We start from the raw sequence: 19,812 nt of genomic DNA, 5'->3' as shown, positions 1-19,812 counted from the left end.
TTTAGCACGAAAAACCTAACAACACTATTTGGGATCTTAAAAGCTCACTATCATAAGGGGTTCAACTGCTACAACTCTGAAAAAAATTGGAATTCAAACATCAAAAAATGAGGATTAAATAAGATGTGTGGTAAGATATTGATAGGAGTAAGTCCATGATCATGGCACTAACATTACAGTGTTCCACCAATTAAGACAAAATAATTTGTTTTAATACATTGTTTAGTCAGAGAGAAAGAGAGGTGCCATTAGAGCTAAGTAAAAAATCAACAGAAAGGCTAGCACAAGGTAATATACTTAATGTTGTTTTCCCTAGCCAAGTGGCCATGGATGTTCAGGCCATTCTATATGAGAATGCATAAAGGTGTAAAAACCTGGATGATCCCCACATTTTATGCAGAATAGAATAAGATGATCCTCGATATCAATATAAGTGTCAAGGTAACAACAGCAGACTTACCTAAGGTGTTCTAATGTGCTCTCTCCCACATAAGCAACAGCTGCAAAGTGCATCACAGCATCAAATGCATTTTCAGCAAATATCTTGTTGACCTAGGAGCCAGTTAAGTGAAAAGAAGACTTTGGATGTAACTCTCCATAAGCAGAAAAGGCACAAGCAAAGCAGCTTTAGAAGCATAAATGAGGATACAGATTTCTTGTCCCCTAGATCAGCAAAGATGAATTGTAGTCTCTCAGGCTACGGAAATAAGCCCTGCAGAACCTTTACTGCTCCCATGTTTCCTCTAGATAGATTATCCTACAAGATGAACCAAACTGTGCATCAGCAGAACGCTTAAATAACAATTAGTTCACACATTTAGTATAAAGAAAAACTTGATTACCACAATGGTAACTCGATAGTTATCCTTTAAGAGCCTTAAAGCGGCATGTGAACCAATATAACCAGCTCCTCCTGTAACTAAGACATGGGTAACCCCAGGTTCATGGCGAGAAAACTGTAGGAATATACACACCACAGTCAGCTTTAAAGTTGGGAATCAGAGTACTATCAAATTCATCTAAGTTTTGTATACAAAGCACAAATCAGCATTAATTATCCAGATTGCTTGGGTGCCATGAAACAAAACACCAACTCTAGGCAGATAGCCAGATAGCTGAAATTGTCATGATGTCACTTAGGCCTTAACTGCCACAACCAAGCAGTGGCAACAAACACATGCATGAAAGATCAAGTTGGAACATGGCCTAGGGTAAAAGGAACTGCAATAACAAAGACTATCGGCTGGAGGGATGTCACTTTCAATCTTTCATCATCTGCTCGCTAGCACCACCACAAGAAGGTACGGAGATATGTGAGGGAAACGAGTAGGATGGTGCTCTTCACTTTTGTTTTCTCATTACCCAAGTGCGTATTCCATGACAAGATACCAGGCAAGCTTTGCTGCATGTTCTAAAACTTCTTCAAACTAACATATCTAGTTGATGAAGTGCATTGCAAGAAAACAAAAGGAGGGGGAGTCTCAGAAGAGGTTACAAAGTTACTACCTATAGGAACATTAATTGATTTGTAATTTATGATATGAAACATGAGTAGAAGGTGGGTTGGAAAAGTTTATTGAAAGGAATATGATAGGATGGAAAAGTCTTAACACGCTATTGCCACCAAAACCATGAGATTGCTTTAGAACATCATAGTTTACCCAGGACATCATAGTTTACCCACTTCGGTTCGTCGTTCTTCTCACCAATGGTCCTTAAAATGATATGATCCGTGACAACGTCTACACACCCTCCCCATCCTTCTTCTACAACAAACACGAAAAGGAAAAAACAGAACACCATTAGCGACAGTATCTGGCGGCGCCCAGCCACGGCCACCACCGTAGATCCGTGCCCAGGCTCATATCTAGGCCACCAGCTAACTTTATTGTTGCCGGCAGGGTGGACCCCCCGCCGCGACGTCGTGAAGGGCGCGTCCAGGTCTAGCTCCACGGGCTCCAGTTCATACAAGCAGCCCAAACCAAAACCTAGAACAAATCACACCTGAAATCCGAGGGAGGCCGTGGCGTGCGAAGGTAGGTCTCGAGCTTTGGGAATGGCGGGCGCGAGCGAGGCTCCGATTCGGCCGCCAAGGCAGAGGCGACGCACTGGGACGGGCCGAGGCGTGGAGGTCACTAGAGGAATCACCGCAGCGTAGCGCCACTCGCCGTCAGGCCGCTACAGCTCACCCCGCGCGCTCTCGCCGTCCCGTAGCCGCAGAGCCCCTCACCGTTCCACCGCTGCAGTGCGCTCTCGCCGTCCCACCGCAACGCTCCACGCGCGTCGCTGGGCCTCAAGAAACAGATGAGGAGCACAAATCTAGAACTGGGCAAAGCAGACAAGACCGACGGCAAACTAAAGGGAGCAAAGCGGTGAACTCACATACCTCCACAGCTCCAGCAATGGCAGACGAGACTGAACAATCCGAGAGAGGGAGCCGACTCGCAGAGACGGGGAGGGGCGAAGCGGCGAGGTCGCCGGTAGAACCGCTGCGACGTCGAGACAATCGCCGGTCGCCGGGACGAACCCCTTTTCCCCTCTCGCCGGGACGATGGGGAAATGAGACAGGAAGAGCGCGACTTCCGATTTTAAGCGGTAACGCTCAGAGTGGGCCCAGCGAATCAGCGTCACAAGGCAAATGGACGTAACCAGACGCCGATTCTTCATTCAGCGGACAGAAAATTCATGTGCTAACAAAGCAAGAAACACACATGTGTTATATAGCATTCCTAAAAAAAACACAAAATCTAGAGAGAGAAAAAGTCTAGCATTAGCCCCTCGGTAAATTCAGGCAAGAAAAAGATACAAAACAATGATATCCACTTTAGGTGCTTTATCAGAGGGCTATAATTTTCATGACAAAGGTATCACAAATCTAGAACTCAACACTGCTAGCTGGATTTTTTTTTTTTTTTTTTTTTTTTTTTGTGTGTGTAAGGCGTCCATCGGGTTCGTGTCTCTAACTTAGTCAGCCTGACCGACTGCCTCTTTTCTCAGGTTGTTGCTGCATGCTACGGCTTCTGCAGTGTGTTGGTTCACTGTTATGCCGCTGCTGCAGCCGCTAGATGAAGCCATGAAGGGGAGACGCTAGATTTTTGTGTGCTTGCACTTACGGCTAATATTCTTTCGCCCGTTATAAGGCAAAATGTGTGACCTCACCGGTCTCAAGATGCGCTAACCCAGCCTTTCAAATGGTCTATCGGGACAATTAAGGTACACGTGGTGTATATGAGCATATGCGCGTGTACGGTGTGTTTTGAAAAAGTAGTGTCACGCGGCATATAAGAGCATCTCTAGTATTCTTTTTTTAATTCACTCTATAAATCATCATTTAGAAAATTATTTGAATAAAAATCATTATCTATATCTTTTCACCTTTTAATAGATTCTCTATATTTTAGTGTGTCCTTTAGAAAGCCAACACTGCTCTCCTTTGGTTAGTGAGAAAATAGAGGATGACAATATTTCGAGGTCTAATTAAAAAGCTATCGAAAAAAAAAAATCTCATCAAAACCTCTGTTCGTATTGGAGTTGCTGTAAGATCTCATCCAAAAGTTGCTACAACCCTAGTAAGATCTACAGTTAACTAGTTGTGGCTTTATTGGTTGCTAAGGTAATATGTTTTTAGTTAAGTTTAAGCGTAAGTCACGTTTTTCAAATACTATATATCAGAATCATCTTCAAAATCAAAGCACCGCACATGCATCAAACTTGGGAAAAGTCAACTTAGTAAATGAAGATAAGTAAACTCGAATATGCACAACATAGGTTATACGTGTATACGTATCACACTAGCGCTCGTGGCCTAATGGATAAGGCATTTGACTTCTAATCAAAGGATTGTGGGTTCGAGTCCCACCGAGCGTGTTGCTTTTTTATGTTTTTCTTTTTTTGGTCCTCTGCTTCTAACGCCCTCACCCAGTCACCCTACTCTGTTTCTTTGAAATTCGTGCGGCAGCTTAGCTTTTTGAATCCAAACATAAACAAATTTGTAAGGAACTCATTCTTTTTTTCATTCTATCTAATTCTGACGAGAACAGGGCTACATATGATTCGACGAAGATATATCATTCCAAATCTTTTATAGACCTGAAATTTCTCTTTAAGCAACACTGACAGGTCACACTCCAATCAGAATCTGGCTGAAAACAAAATCATTTCAGGTTGGAGCTGGAAAGACGGTGAAGATAAAATTGACAGCGAAGTAGTGGTTGTAGCGACACTGACAATACCAAAATCTGGTGACCAAATTTTATCATCATCGTCAATCAATACAAACACAGAAAAAGAGAGCAAAGATGCTCCTAGTATGTATGACAGTATGAGCAAAAAGAATTGGCAACTACACCAACTCGGCTTACATCCATTTCTCTAACAACTCAACTATTCGGTAGGAGCCCGTCCTGTCATCTCTGATGATCGATGGATTCTGAAACTGAAACGGCTGTTAGATCGATCAGATCAGTTGTGTATATCTTGTTGGTTTATTCCTTTCCTTTCTCTATTACTAATATTAATATCATCGACGATAATGACATGACCAAGAAGAAGAAGAGCTGCAGCAGCATCTCCATGCAGCAGCAGCAGCAGCTATATCTTGTCGCCTTGCTTCTCGGCGGTGAGCGGCAGCATCTCCATGCGGCCTCTGGGCGTGCACGGGCCGCCGCCGCCAGTCGCCACGGCGGCCTGATGCTGCGAGATGAGGTGCCTGACGTAGCCGTAGAAGGTGCAGCCGACGAGCGTGACGGCGCAGCCGACGGCGTTCATGGCCGAGATGGGGTTCCGGAAGATCATCCACGACACCAGCACCGCCACGGCCACCTTGAGGTTGCCGGCCACGTTGAACGTCACAGCCGTCGTCGAGTGGATCACGTAGAAGATGGAGAAGTTGAGGCAGAAGGCCAGCACCCCCGACGTGAGGATGATCGCCAGCGCTAGCCCCACCGACTCGTACGTGTAGAGCCAGCTCACCACGCCGCTGCCCTCCAGCACCATGGCCGGCACTGACAGGATCATCGTCGCAAAGGGAGCCATGTAGTACACCGTGTTGATGCTGCACACAGTCACACACACATACAAAAACATTTTAACCTTTTATTCTATCCATGGAAACTCTATCAAGCAGTAAATATAAATCAAGATCATATCTTTTACTTACAATAACCTATACTATACCTGTCGAATTTGTATCCATGGAGCAGCGACTCTGCCAAGATGGTCTTTGTGGATGTCGCCAGGCAGCCCACCATGGCGGCGCAGAAGCCAAACGTGTTGAAGCTCAGCTCCGTTACAGAAGTCAGAAGAATGCCTCCCACAATAGGGACCAAAGAAGCCCAGATGCGCCATTCGAAGTATTTCCTCCACACCAACCACTGAAGAATCACTGCATCTCGTCTCAATGGAAGAGATTGCTTTGGTCAGAAACTATCATCATTCTGCACGAACTGCAGAACAGGAAAATATAGGATGACAAGATCGTCATATATAAAAGAAAAGAAACTAACCTGTGGTTGCAGGGGTGAAAGACTTTATGGTCTGCATGAAGGAGACTGGGATGTACCGCAGGCTCACATTCCCCAGCACAATGTTTATGCAGAACACGAATGACATTGGGAATATCCTTCTCCATCGATCCTCAGAGGCAACCTCAATCAGCGGCTTTGTTTTTAGAACTTTGATTGCGATGTAGGCTCCGATAGAAGAGCATATGAAGTGGACGCACGACACCGTCAGAGGGAACTTGAACTCCAGTTTCTGCAAAATTTGGCCTCAAGATCATCAAGTACATGCCTTTGTGCCAAGCAAGCGGCAATGGCAACTACTAGTATCATTAACTTTCCCTTTCCAACATCAGAGCAACAAAAGATAAGAAAGGGCGAAACAGAAAGCTTCTTCTTTAAGGGTCTCTCTGACAGAGAGCACATGTTAGCAGAGGGGTTTCTTAAAGAACACAACAAGCAGATTTCTACTACTACCTTCTAGGTATATATATTTACAATTGTGCTAGTTCACAAGACAAATCATCTCATAAATACAGAATCAATTAATCCATCTCATTACCAAGCCAGCATGTCAAGTCAAGAAATAAGCAAAATATTTCAAGAGAGCTCCTCCTCAAGAAACAACCTCAGGAATTAGAAGCTTGAAGAGAAATGTTTGGATCCTAAATATCAAATATCAATCCTCAGATTAGATTTAGATAACATGGAACTGGCAACCAAACATGGCAGGGCATTTGTTACTAAGGCCGGCGAAGTCAAAGATGATCCTATACGGTGACACTCCATCAAATCCATAGTCAGCTTGACAGAAAAAAGAACCTTGCTGCTCACTTCAACAACTTTAAGTAAACCACAATCTAGAGGAACATGTATGGTTGCAAACTATAGTACATACTATATACCTACCTCTGGTCTAAGAAATTAGATAACTGCACATAGGTGCAGTCTGAATGCTATTGTTAACCCTGCATCCATTTCCATTTTGCCTTTTGGTTTTTGTTTACGATGGAAAAATGGCAGGATATACATATAGGTCACAAGGTTAGTGCTATGGTTTTCAGAAATTCGATTGCACAAATGTTGTTTCCTGGACTAAATCTGGAGATTGGACGCTAAACTTATTTTCTTGATTGAGGAAAGCTGTTTCAGCTGTACCATATGCTAGAATGACTGTCAACAAGAAAAAGGGCCCTCATTTGGGCCATTTTCCCAGCACGGTGTTTAAATTCTGACAGCTCTCAGTTAACTCTGAAATTCATCAAGACTGTGAACTCTGAAATTTATCAAGACAGTCCCTTAATTGTCCATTCCCAATCGGAAAAAAAGAAAACCCTACTGTTCTCCATCATAAACATCCCAAACCAATCTACAAACCACCAGTTAAAGTAATTCCCAGACAAACAAAAAGATGATTCCTTTTGGTTTCTGCCAAAACACTAGACAAGACGACATCATCATGGGCGATTAATCTGCACCCATGGAACGATGGGAGGAAGACGAAAACTAAAAAGAGGCAAAAATCTCTTCTGGAACGAAATAAAGGCGCTACCTTTCGTCCTGTACACACGGATCCACCCTAAATTCCCTTGAATATAACACAACTATATACACGATCATCTCTGGGAATTGAATTGAAACAACAAAAAAAATTGCTCATCGGGAAAGAAACCCCAAGAGCAAGGGATGGTGGGCGTGACGGACCTGGAAGATCCACTTGTTGATGATGATGACGGTGACGTTGAATCCCCACCACTGGAGGATGGCAAGCACCGCGCGGATGGTGGCGGCGTTCCGCATCTTGGCGTCCTCCATGGGAAGGGAAAAGGGAAACGCCCGAGCCCGGCCGGCCGCCGAGGCAGGCAGGGAGGGATCGGAGGAGGAAGGAGACAACTGAAACCGGCCGGCGTTCCTCTTCTCCTCTCTTCTCTTGGCGTATATATTAACTATATATTTAGTATGTATTAATTAATCGATCAATCCGATATAAGAAACTGCTCCGCCCAGTGATCCAACCATCCATTAACCACAAAGGCTCTTCTCTTTTCTTGTATCTATCTAGGGTCCGAGCAGAGGAGAAGATCGAGGTGGCTTAGAATAGAAGATATAGATGGATAGGAGGCGACATGAGGAGGAAGACGAAGAAGAAGGCAAGAGGAGAGCGGAGGGAGGAGGAAGACGAGTTGAAAGGGACCGAGGGGAGGCGAGGGGATATTCTGTTGCTTCCTTGGTTTGGTTTTAGGTTGGGAATTCAGTTGGCGTGATGATGCGATTAATTTTTCGATTTCTCAACACTCCGTCAACTGATGATGTGAGGCGACAAAAGTCGAAGGTGGTGCAAGTGCAGAGACTTGCCTGTTGCCACGCGTTACGTGTGCCTTCTCTGCCCTCTTCTGTCCCCTTTGCCCTTTGCTACTCCTGCAATCAATCCTGCTCCCTTGCCTTCTCTCTTTTTAGAGGGGGTTTTTTTTTGGACGAAAGTGAAAGCTGCAGCAGCTCATCTCATTTGTCTCCGTAACTGTTTTGAAAAATGTTGACAAGAAGACTCTAATCACAGTTTTGCTAAAATTTATGCCAAATTTGTAAAGAGAAGCAGGGAAAAAATCACGTTTTCACGGCTCCACCCATCGAGTAGGAAAATGACTCTGGCTCCTCAAAGCTTTTTCACATGGAGCCATTTCTTAGATGAGGATTTCATTGGGCTTCAACCAAAGTCGGAGCCGCTACATAATAAGCCTTGCCAAATGAGAACTTACTTTTGTCCCATTCGATGTAAAGAACTTGGGCGGGCGCTTCGTTTGGACTAACGACTATATTATTTTATTATTATATATATTGTGGTTGGCCTTCCACAAGCGCGCGCGCACACACACATGATGGTACATGCACACCCAAATTCTCTGAATTCAGGCAACAATGCAATGCAAAGTCTCGGTACCATCAACGGTAGTATGACTACGAAGGAAACCATTCCCGCCATCTCCTCTTGTCTAACTAATTTAGGCACAAGCAGGGTACGATGCATTGACACCAGGGTTCTCAGGCCTTCTGGGTCACCATACTACCAAAGCCATCACGATTGAAACAAATCCACAACATGAATATGACACTTCAAAAAAAAAATGAAGATGTATAATTGTTCAGCTATCACCCAAGTTCTCTGCCTTACGGGTTCAATCAGAGAGAGAGATAATAGCAGTAACAAACTTTCAGACATCGATGACAGGCTATGCAAAAGTATGTAAGAAGAGCACACATTGTTTAACAAAAACAAAACAAGTAACAGACATGTACATATCATCGATTAGCGATGTCAACATGGGTGGGTGTCAGTGCTACCACTTACCATCAGGTAAAGGGCAGACACAACATAACAGACGACATCAACTTAATCACTCGGAATAGTCACAAGAATTACAGGAAGGAAATAACAGGACAGGAAATCAACATCAGCAGTTCATCCGCTGGGACAAAAGTGCGCTTCCACACGGATGCCACCATCTCGTCTTCACCGGCCAACAGGGCATTTTTCCCCATGTATAGACAACCCATCGTCCGATTATTCAAGCTGTCAATAGTAATGTATACCCCTTCAGAGGGACCAAAGAATCATTTCCTTTCTTTTACCCTAGTAAGGAGGTGTTTGGATTCAGCTACTAAAATTTAAGAGGTGTGTCGGAAGGATGTTGCATGGGGTATTTGGATACTAACAAAAAAAAATAAATTACATAATCCATCAGTACTCCACGAGACGATTTTTAAGCCTAATTAATCTGTCATTAGCATATGTTTACTGTAGCAAAACATTATCAAATCATAAGCTAATTAGGCTCAAAAGATTCGTCTCGTAAATTAGTCACAAACTATGTAATTAGTTTCGTAATTAGTCTATATTTAATACTCCATGCATATGTCCAAACATCTGATGGGACAACGACTAAAATTTAGGAGGGGCAACCAAACACCCCCTAAGCATGTGAAACCTCATCCACACCGCTGCTACTTATTTTTCTGGAGCAGCAGCTGCCTGCACCTTTGGCCTTTAGGCATCAGGAACACACTTGGCTTTCTGCAGGATCGACTTCTCATACCTCTCCATCCCACGTGCCGACCTCCGCGCATTACACAACATGCAGTACCAGTTACCTCTCGGGATACTTTCAAGCGGCGGAGTCATGCAGTAAATGTGATAAGCATCATCACAGCCATCACACAACACTATTTCTTCATCATCCTTGTTTCTAAAGCAGCATCTGCACAGGCAAGACGGGCAGTACCAGCATGCTAGATTCTTCTGCCTCTCACTTGCAATCTGGCTTTCTTTCATGCACAGGACATGATAGAACTTGTAAGCACAGTAAGGATGGCCGCATACCAAGAACTTCTTGTTCTCATCTTCACATGTGCCACAATGCTTGCACAAGTTTGCTAGAGCAGTTGTTGAGAGGTCCGGTTCACTGTCTTCATCCATGCTTGACACTGAGCTCTCCTGGGTTTTGACGGCCAATTCAGGTTGGATAACATCTTCAGCGGGTTCTTCTGGCTTCTCCACCACGAGCCACTCGCATACATCGCAGCCTTCATGTGATCTGCCATTATTGTTATTCTTTGAAGGTCCGTCTAATCCAACACAGCTGGGACAGTACCATTTTGCTGGGGCCTCTTCATCAATGGCAAGCTTGAGACATGAAACATGGTATGCAGCTTCACATTTATCACAGATAATTCTTCCTTCGCTGTCTGCCTTTCTGCAACAATCCTTGCAAATTCCATCCGATCCAGATGTCCCAGTTTGTTTGGGTATTGTAGAATGGCCAGAATCGCAAGGGGGAGTCAACTCCCTTAGGGCTTTGTGGGCGCCACCAACCAAACTTGTTTCCTAATAAAGGGTGCAGTTATTAATGAATGGGGTATAACAAATCCTAACAACGAAACAATGGTCAGCAGAAATGTTCATAGCACACCACTCACCTCTATCCTGTGTTCAGCCACATCAATTTCTGAAATGCCAGAAGCCTAAAAAAATATTTCTATAAGCAATGACCAACATAAATGGAATGATATCAACAATACAACGCCCTGAATCAAAATCTATGGCTATCACCATAAATTATGCCAACGAAGCACCAACAGAAAACTCATGTTACCTGCTTTTGATGAGAAGCCTGTGAAATCAGTGAGAGACTGCTTGCCAGACCAGCCATTTGTTGGCCAACATGTTCAATCTTCTTCCATATCTAGATAATAAACAAATATGCATACATATTAAAAGAAACAAACAGCATTGATGGTATGTTTTCAACTGCATGTTTATGTTAACTTCTGGGGGTGTTCCGTACATGAATAACAGCAAACAAAAGAATTTACAGATGAGAGAAAAATGGAAAAACAAATATCAGAGGACCTCTTTGGCCATTGAGATATATAGGAGGTACTAACACAAACCAAATCTAATTGCTTATTCCTTGGCCCCAAAAATATTAAGATAACTTTCCTGTTTTTGCCTTCTTTCATTTAAGAACAGCAGTGAACAAGGTAAATAAATGCTTCCTCACAATACATGGATTGAAACATACTTATTGAGTAGTTGCGTATGGCAGCGTGACGCAACCCATGTCCGATTTATGTGCATTCATGACTACCATCACCTTGTGATTCACTTCAAGAGAGAATTCCAAGGGAGTTGGCAAGGTGAGGTCAAGGGCAGCGAATGACACGGGCGGCGAGGAACAGAGCACAGATTCATGAAGACCAAGACAGCGGATCCCTTCCCACGAGAAACAGCTATTAGATGTCCTTTATTGGAAAAGGAGGCAACAGATCTCTGATTGGCCTCAAGCCAGTAGAGAAATATGACTATGAGGTTACATATATGCCCTTTTAGTTGAGCATACCTATTCCAGCTACAGTGGCATTGGAAAATGATTCTGATGTTTGGAATTTGGATGGTTATTAGAAGAATTTGCAAGGGCCAACCCATGCGCTGGAAAAAGGGACCGAAACAGGCAGCGAACACAGGAAGGATCATTCCTAACTATATGACCTTTTGAATCTATGTAGTCAAACAGACAAGCAAAAGGGACAGGTTTCAAATTTGAGCATTGATATAACCTACCATAGGCTCTCAAGTAGAACCACAGCTACATCTTTTTCTATATCAGAGAAAACAGCACAGGAAAAAAAAGGAATGAGGCAAACAAACAAACAGGTACCTGTTTGATATCATGGTCAAGCAGCGCAGGGTTCTGTGCATAATCCCCATTTCTCATCTTGGCATCAATTATTTGCAAACCAATCAGGTCATCAGGCTTATTGACATGGAATGTTGCAGCTAGCAGATCACACAGCATGGCAAACTTCTCGGAGATTAGAATGTCAAAGAGAGCTTTATGGCACATCGCCTTGTTGGCTTCCAAAGATGCAGCTGTTCCATCTTCTAACTGAACCAAGGCATCACTATTCTCTTCGGAATGTACAGCTCCAACAGGGTCCTCTCTTCCTGCTCCTCCGCAGTCAGCTAAGTTCCCCTGGTAGATCAAGAAAACAAAATAGAAGCTTTTGTTAGTGGAAAGAGAAATGGAACCATTACACAAGGTGGGCATGCACATGTTATGTTCAATCTGAAGGACTGGATGGATTACTAACATGTTCTGTGGGCTGGCAACCATAATATCTGAGCGCATCTCGGATGCAGCTCTGAATCCCTCCGGAGGCCTGGTTCACAGCAGCGGATTGTAGGACGCCCTCCAGCGTGTCCCTCCAGCTTCTCCAGTGCCTGTCTAGCATTTGACGCCCACCTTGCTGGGAACTGATGGCGTGCACCACCGCGCTCATCTTATTCTGCACAGGGGAGAAAGCAGGGGAATAAATGACAAATCTCGAGAAGCAAAAGCCACGACTGACCGATAATTCCGCACCCAAGAAGACGTATGCACGCCCAAGAAGACGAGTGGCAGCATTACAAGACACCCTAGCCTCGAGAGCAAACGTTGCGAGATGGAAAGGGGATCTTTGCAAGACGGAACCGAAATCTGGCGGCGTATGAAATCTACGAGTAACTGAAGGCACCGCGAGGCTGGAGAGACGCTCGTAGTAATAAAACCCATGTCGTCGTCGTAGCAAAGAACGACGAGTTGGGGGAGGGGGGAGCTAGGGTTTGGAGGGGAATGCGTACCTTGACGGGGTCGGGGCCCGGCGTGACGGCGCTGTGGCCGGCGTTGGCGCCGGTGCCGCGGCGGCGTCTCTTGTAGGTGAGGACGTTGGATGGGTCCAGGCCTTCCGAAGCGGGGAGCTTGGGAGGATGGCCTCTGGCGGCGCCGTCGGAGGCCATACGCGGGCAGCTAGAAGAGCATGTCCCGGACCCAAGAAACGACGGCGAGATGGGGAAGGGGAAGCGCGAGGAGGGAAGAGGGTTGGAAGGCGGTGCGAGGAGGTGGAGAGGGCTAGGGTTTGAGGGGAATTTAGAGATCTCGGTCAGGCAAGCCGGGGAAGGAAACGCACGCCGGAGGGGAGGAGCGGGACGAGGGTGGGGTGGGACTGTGGGTGGGAGGGGGGAGGATGAAGCGAAGCCGAAGAAGCGGTTGTCCAAAAATTGGAGGAGCGGGGGAAAACTAGCGAGGGAGCCAAAACCTTTGTCATCACAAAAATAGGTCTAAGTTGTAGGAAAACTTCCCCTCCTCTTCTCTCACGAGTCATCACCGCCACATAGAACCTCCTAGGTCACTAGATTAAGGTTTGATGATACTAAATCAAGCTCTGTTGTCATCGAATTAAGGTTCACTGACGCTCTGCCGCCATTGGGTTGAGGTTTGTCTAGACGACACCACCAATGGCGGATGAACCTCTGCTGCCGCCACAGAGCTATGGTGCAAGGAGAGCCGAGCACCAGCAAGGGAAACAAACACCCCCTTAGAAGGTCACCTTGTGTTGGCGGAAGAGGATCCAAACATCCCTAGGTTTATGGAAGAACAAAGACAAGGAAAGCACTTGAGTGAAGCAACGACCAGAGGTGCAAGGAAGAAGAAAGAGGAGGGATGGATAATGTCTATGTTTGTTTTATCTTCCTTAAATGTTAGCGAGCATAACGACAGTTAGAATTTAGGTTCAATGACAACATAACGACAAACGACATATTAGGCATTAAGGATTGTATACATAATGGAAAGGGCTCCAAGTCGATAAGGAGAAATCGGATGTGCAAGCTGTATTCATAATGATTACCGTTACAAAGTGGACCCACGATGATGTACTCTCTTTTTAATTAATGACTACTAAATGTTCGGGCGAGAGAGTCCGAGCCTTGGTGGGTCGTCCCTTACAACAAGGTGAGGTAATTGCCACATCTACCCCTCCATTCCGAAGAGGAAGAACTTTTACCATATTGACCATGAAAGCATCTAGGCCCCCGGTTGGGTTTCGGTGATTAATAACGACACAAGATTACTATGACTAACGTGTGTTTTGTAGAGGCAATTTGAGTTATGTCATGGTAATGGAAATTGATTGGGCAATCATGGTTGTCATGCCCCTGTCGATGGAAATCGTTTCAGTTTCCAAAGAATGGACGACAAGGTTAAGGACGGACTAGTTCTAAGTGTCGTTTGGTGTTGGAGAGACACTTAGAGTAGTTTAGGACTTTGTTTTTCCTTTGACCGTACTATTAAGGGGGGTATGGACTAGTAGTCTAACTAAGGTGAGTCTAATGGATTAGGTGTGGTGCACACTTGTCAAACTTAGCACTAGGTAGCTCAGGAATAGCCCTAAGATCGATAGAAGTCAACTTCATTCACAAAGAATTTTGAATTGAAAGTAAATGGAGAGTTAAATGACTAACCGGACGCTGGTTTGGTTGTGACCAGACGTAGCTTGGAGAGTCCGATCAGTTCATTTGATCGACAGCAGCAGTCAGAGTGCGACCGGACATTGGACACCAGTGCTCACCAGACGCGACGCTAGCCATATCTGTAGCAGCGTGGACAGGCTGTTGACCACGGACCAGATGCTGAACAGAGAAATGATCGGACTCTGGGTGCCAGCATCCGGTCAACAACAGTAAGGTTCCAGAGAGTGTTTTTTAATGACCGGACGCGTCCGGTGGGTGCTGACCGGACGTAGGCCAGAGTCCGATCAGAGCAAATAGCTCTTTCTGATACACTGACGTATTACACTGATCGGTGCATCTGGTCATCCCGATACTTGCTGAGTTGGACCTCAACCGTTATGTTTTGAATGGGGGTATAAATACATATCTCACTCGTCCATTTAAGGTCTCTTGCCTATTTGTTCAGCTGAGAAATACCTTTGGAGTACAAGGGAGAGCAAGAGCCTAGTGGGGTGATTGAGATTTGATAATTCAAGATTAAGGACCTCATTAGTGCATAGAGAGTAGCAAGTGTGCATCCATCTTTATCATTAGGCTTGTCTTGATCAAGTGAGAGTTTGTGCTTGTTACTCTTGGTGATTGCCATCACCTAGACGGCTTGGTGGTTAGGAGCTTGGTGATCATCCGGCAGAGCTTATGGATGACTCAAGTCATGTTGTGAGCGGTTGTGGACGATTCACTATGACGGAGTGTCAAAGAATCAACCCGTAGAGAGCACTTGATCCTTGTGTGGATCAAGGGGGAGCTACACCCTTGCGCGGGTGCTCCAACGATGACTAGTGGGGAGTGGCGACTCTCCGATGCCTCGGGAAAACATCGCCGCATTCCTTTCCCTCTCTTTATTTTGAGCATTTACATTTGAGCAATTTATTTTATATCTTTACATTCCTAGAATTATCATGCTAGAGTAGAATTGGAACCTATGATGTAAAACTTTTGTACGGCACAATAATAGAAACACATTCTAGACACAAGGGGTGAAATGGGCTAAGTGTAGGGCTTAATTATTACAAAAAATTTAGAATTAGCCCAATTCACCCCCCCCCTCTTGGGCATTTTGATCCTTTCAATTGGTTTTGGAGCCTCGTGCTCCCTAAATTAGGCTTAACCGTCTAGAGTAAGATGTCCCACGGGGATGAACCCCCTCCTATCTTTGAGGGAGATGATTTTCCTTATTGGAAAATTCGCATGAAGGCATACCTAGAGGCTTTAGATGTTGGAGTTCTTAGAGCCGCCTCACAAGACTTCCCAAAACCTAAAGATCCCGCCAACCTTTAAGGCGATGAGGTTAACTATGAGAAGTGGAATGCAAAGGCTAGAAACACCCTCTTTAGAGGCCTTTGCAATGATGTTTTTAATCGTGTGTAGAACCACAAAGACGCCCATGCGCTATGGTCGGACATTTGTGCGCTCCATGAGGGAACCAAGAGTGAGCGTGAGGAACGCTACCATCTTATGATGAAAAAGCTTAATTTATTTGAAATGCTTCCTAGAGAAAGTGCTAATGAGATGTATTCACGCTTGAATGTTCTTGTAGAGGAAGTCAATGGGTTTGGGCTCACACAGATGCAACCCTCCAATGTTGTGAGAAAGATCTTGAGTGTCCTCCCATTGATAAATATGGGCATATTGTGATGGTGTTTCATCAAGGTGATCTTTCCACTGCTACACCAACTCAAATATTAAGGAAGATCAATGCACATGAGATGTACATGCACATCACTCCACAAGATGGCTCTTCTTCCACCAAGAAGAAAGATTTGGCATTCAAGGCTAGCTAAGAGAAGAGGGACAAAACAATAGTTAATCATGATAGTTCAAGTGATAATGAGATTGATGATGTCAGTCTTGCTCTCATGATGAGAAGAACTGTTAAGATGCTCAAGAAGCTAAACAAGAATGGTGTCAAGTTTGATGGCAAGAAGAAGAAATTCTTCACTAGTAATATAAGGAAGCCCATCTCTGAAATGGATTGCTATAATTATAGAGAGCTTGGTCATCTAGCTCATCAATGTCCCAAACCCAAGAAAGACAAGTACAAGAAGAAGTACAAGGGTAAGAAAGATGACTCAAGTGATGAAAATGATGAGAAGAAGAAGAAGAAGAACAAGCCATACAAGAAGGATGGCAAGAAGAAAGAATTTTACAAGAAAAAGAAGAATGGCAAGATATACATTGTTGGTGATTGGCTCATGGACATTGAATCATCAAGTGACTCATCTGATGATGAAAGTGAGAATGAGAAGGAGAAGGTGGCCGCTCTTGTGATTGATTCTTCACTATCTTCACCAACACCACCGTCATCATCCTCTACACACCTATGCCTTATGGCCAAGGGTGAACGAAAGGTACAAAATGGTGATGATAGTAATGGTGATGATAATGCTAGCAATGATGAAAGTGGTAGTGATAGTGAAGAATTTGAATCACCTTCTTATGATGATCTTGTCAAGTTGCTAAACCAATACACTAAAATCATTAGAAAGACAAGAGCTAAAAATGAAAAGCTAGAACTTGAGAATGACTCACTCTTAGCAAAGTATGACATAGCCAAAAAAGCTAGTGTTGAGCTTAGAAAAGAAAATAAAAGTGTGTCATCCAAACTCAAGGAGCTCAAATCCTCTAAAAATGAGCTTAGAGAAAAACATGATAAACTTGAGGGGATACATAATGAGCTCACCACTAGTTACAATTTGCTAAAAGAAGAGTACACCAATCTCAAGATTAATCATGACAATCTTGTTCTTTCTCATGAGTTATTCAGCCTGTTCGTTTGTTGGTTTTAGCCAGCCCAAACTAGCCAGCCAACAGTGTTTTCCTCTCACAATAAACCAGCACCAGCCAGCTCAAACCAGTCCAGAAACCAACTAGCGAATAGGCTGATTATTCAAAGAGCCACATGATGCTACTAACAATGTTGTTAAGACTGATATAGCTACATCATATGATGACTTAATTGTTGAGAGCATTGATCAAGGTTCTAGTAGCAAAGACAAGAAAGTGGTTGAGTCCGACAACTATGATGATTATGTCAAGCTCAAGAATAAGAATGAAAAACTCAAGAAAGATCTTGAAAAGCTATCAACCACCAACACAATTGTGATAGAGAATCTTGATAATGATTATGATATAGCTCTTGAGAATGAGATGCTTAAAGAAGAGAACAAGAGACTCAAGATGGAGAAAAATCATGATAAACTTAGAGAAGAAAACAAGAAGCTCAAGTTGGAGAAAGAACATCTCAAGACCAGTTTGAGCAAGTTCACAAGAGGCCAATATCTTTAAAGTGAGCTACTCATGAACACCGTGATGAGGATGGATAGAAGTGGTATTGGGTACTTGGCAAATCAAGAGAAGAAAGCTCCAGCTCAACATCAACAACAATACAAGTCAAAGACTAAGCCAAAGAGATGTTTTGAGTGTGGACAAGAAGGTTACTTTGCTCATGAGTGTCAAACTCCACTACCACAACCCTTACCCAAGCATGCTAGACCCTTTGCCTTCAATGCTCACTACATGCTTAGAAAGGATTCTAGTGGAAAATGAAAGTCATGTTCTTAGGTCCACAAAACAAGAATAGGCCTAAGCAAATTTGGGTTGCAAAGTCACTTATTGAGAAAGTTAAGGACCCTCATCAAGTTTGGGTCCCTAAACAACAAGCTTGATCTCTTATATGTAGGTGAACTACAAGACCGATGGAAGTCATTAGGTTATTAATAGTAGTTGCACTCAACATATGACCGGTGATCCTCATATGTTCACCTCACTAAATGAAGAAGTAGATGGTCAAGAAAGGATTACATTTGGTGATAATTCAAAGGGCAAAGTTCAAGGATTGAGCAAAGTTGTAATATCAAATGATCATTCAATATCAAATGTGCTATATGTTGCTTCATTGAGTTTCAACTTGCTATCCGTTGGTCAATTGTGTGATCTTAGCTTTCAATGTTTGTTTACCGAGAAGAAAGTGGTTGTGTCAAAGAAAGATGATAATCAAGTTATATTCAAGGGTTTTATATACAACAACCTATATCTAGTGGATTTCACCTCTAAAGAAGCAAACTTGAAGACATGCTTATTCACCAAAACATCACTTGGGTGGCTATGGTATAGAAGACTTGCACATGTTGGGATGAACTCACTCAAGAACTTAATAGAGAATGAATTGGTAAGAGGTTTGAAGGATGTGAAATTTAAGACAAGCTTTGTAGTGCATGTCAAGCCAGCAAGCAAGTTGCAAACAATCATCCAACAAAAGCTTACATGTCAACAACAAGAGTGCTAGAGCTTCTTCATATAGATCTATTTGGACTAACAACTTGAAAGGTCCTAATGGCTAGAGGAGGTGAATAGCCTATAAAAATTTCTACAACAACACTTAGCAAACCGGTTAGACAAATATGAGGCGAATCGAGTGTTGTGCTAACCTACTAAAAATGCAAGTCACCTACCACAATTCTAGTTTATATAGTCTCTATCCACACAATGGCTAACCAAACTAAGTTAGTGTGCTCTCAAAGGCTAACTAAAGAGCCATACTAACCAAACTAACAAGCTCTCACGACTAGCTACACTAAAGAGCTTGATAACTAGTTTGCGATAATGTAAAAGAGAGAGCAAGATGGTTATACTGCTGAGTCAAGGAATGAACCAATCAATCATAAGAATGAATACCAATGAAGACCAATCACCTAGGAATCAAATGATAACACAATAATTTGTTACCGAGGTTCACTTGCTTGTCGGCAAGCTAGTCCTCGTTGTGGTGATTCACTCACTTGGAGGTTCACGTGCTAATTAGCATCACACGCCAAACCCTCAATAGGGTGCCACACAACCAACATAAGATGAGGATCATACAAGCCACGAGCAATTTACTAAAGTACCTTTTGGCTCTTCGCCATGGAAAGATCAAGAACCCCTCACAATCACCACGATCGGAGCCGGAGACAATCACCAACCTCCGTTCAATGATCCTCGCTGCTCTAAGCCATCTAGGTGGCGGCAACCACAAAGAGTAACAAGCGAATCTCATAGTGAAACACGAACAGCAAGTGCCTCTAGATGCAAACACTCAAGCAATGCACTTGGAATCACTCCCAATCTCACAAAAATGATGAATCAATAATGGAGATGAGTGAGAGGGCTTTGGCTAAGCTCACAAGGTTGCTATGTCAATGCAAATGGCCAAGAGAGTGAGCTTGAGCTAGCCATGGGGCTTAAATAGAAGCCCCCACGAAATAGGGTCTTAGCTCCTTAGTCTAATGAAAATCGAGGTGACCGGATGCACCGGTCGGTTTGACCGGATGTAGGACCCTAGCATCCGGTCCTCAGATTTTTGCCACATGTCCCCTGCTTCAAATGTTGATCGCCCGATCTCAACGGTCAATAGTGCACTTAAGTTGTGACCGGATGCACTGCTCAAAGTGACCG

General features: G+C 43.8%; 2 protein-coding genes and 1 non-coding gene across 3 annotated transcripts; 1 reads left to right on the top strand and 2 right to left on the bottom strand.

The window, feature by feature from the left end:
• The first annotated feature begins 3,794 nt into the window (after positions 1 to 3,794).
• On the top strand, positions 3,795 to 3,867 carry TRNAR-UCU (transfer RNA arginine (anticodon UCU)). The gene has a single exon. It is a non-coding gene; the product is annotated as a tRNA-Arg (tRNA).
• A 362-nt stretch (positions 3,868 to 4,229) lies between these two features.
• On the bottom strand, positions 4,230 to 7,744 carry LOC136472381 (UDP-galactose transporter 1-like). Its single transcript, XM_066470088.1, has 4 exons — positions 7,203 to 7,744; positions 5,505 to 5,754; positions 5,176 to 5,383; positions 4,230 to 5,053 (listed from the first exon to the last, which is right to left on the bottom strand). The coding sequence occupies exons 1-4, from the start codon at positions 7,311 to 7,313 to the stop codon at positions 4,591 to 4,593; spliced, it is 1,032 nt and encodes a 343-aa protein (XP_066326185.1). The 5' UTR covers positions 7,314 to 7,744; the 3' UTR covers positions 4,230 to 4,590.
• Positions 7,745 to 9,207: 1,463 nt separating this feature from the next.
• On the bottom strand, positions 9,208 to 13,033 carry LOC136472380 (PHD finger protein EHD3-like). The gene is made up of 6 exons (XM_066470087.1): positions 12,673 to 13,033; positions 12,144 to 12,338; positions 11,711 to 12,025; positions 10,646 to 10,735; positions 10,470 to 10,514; positions 9,208 to 10,377 (listed from the first exon to the last, which is right to left on the bottom strand). The coding sequence occupies exons 1-6, from the start codon at positions 12,826 to 12,828 to the stop codon at positions 9,541 to 9,543; spliced, it is 1,638 nt and encodes a 545-aa protein (XP_066326184.1). The 5' UTR covers positions 12,829 to 13,033; the 3' UTR covers positions 9,208 to 9,540.
• Between the last annotated feature and the right edge of the window lie 6,779 nt (positions 13,034 to 19,812).

Source organism: Miscanthus floridulus, chromosome 8 (assembly GCF_019320115.1).
Source record: "Miscanthus floridulus cultivar M001 chromosome 8, ASM1932011v1, whole genome shotgun sequence".
NCBI classification, from domain to species: domain Eukaryota; kingdom Viridiplantae; phylum Streptophyta; class Magnoliopsida; order Poales; family Poaceae; genus Miscanthus; species Miscanthus floridulus.
The sequence above is the reverse complement of the archived record's forward strand: the minus strand, read 5'-3'. Positions and strand labels throughout refer to the sequence as shown.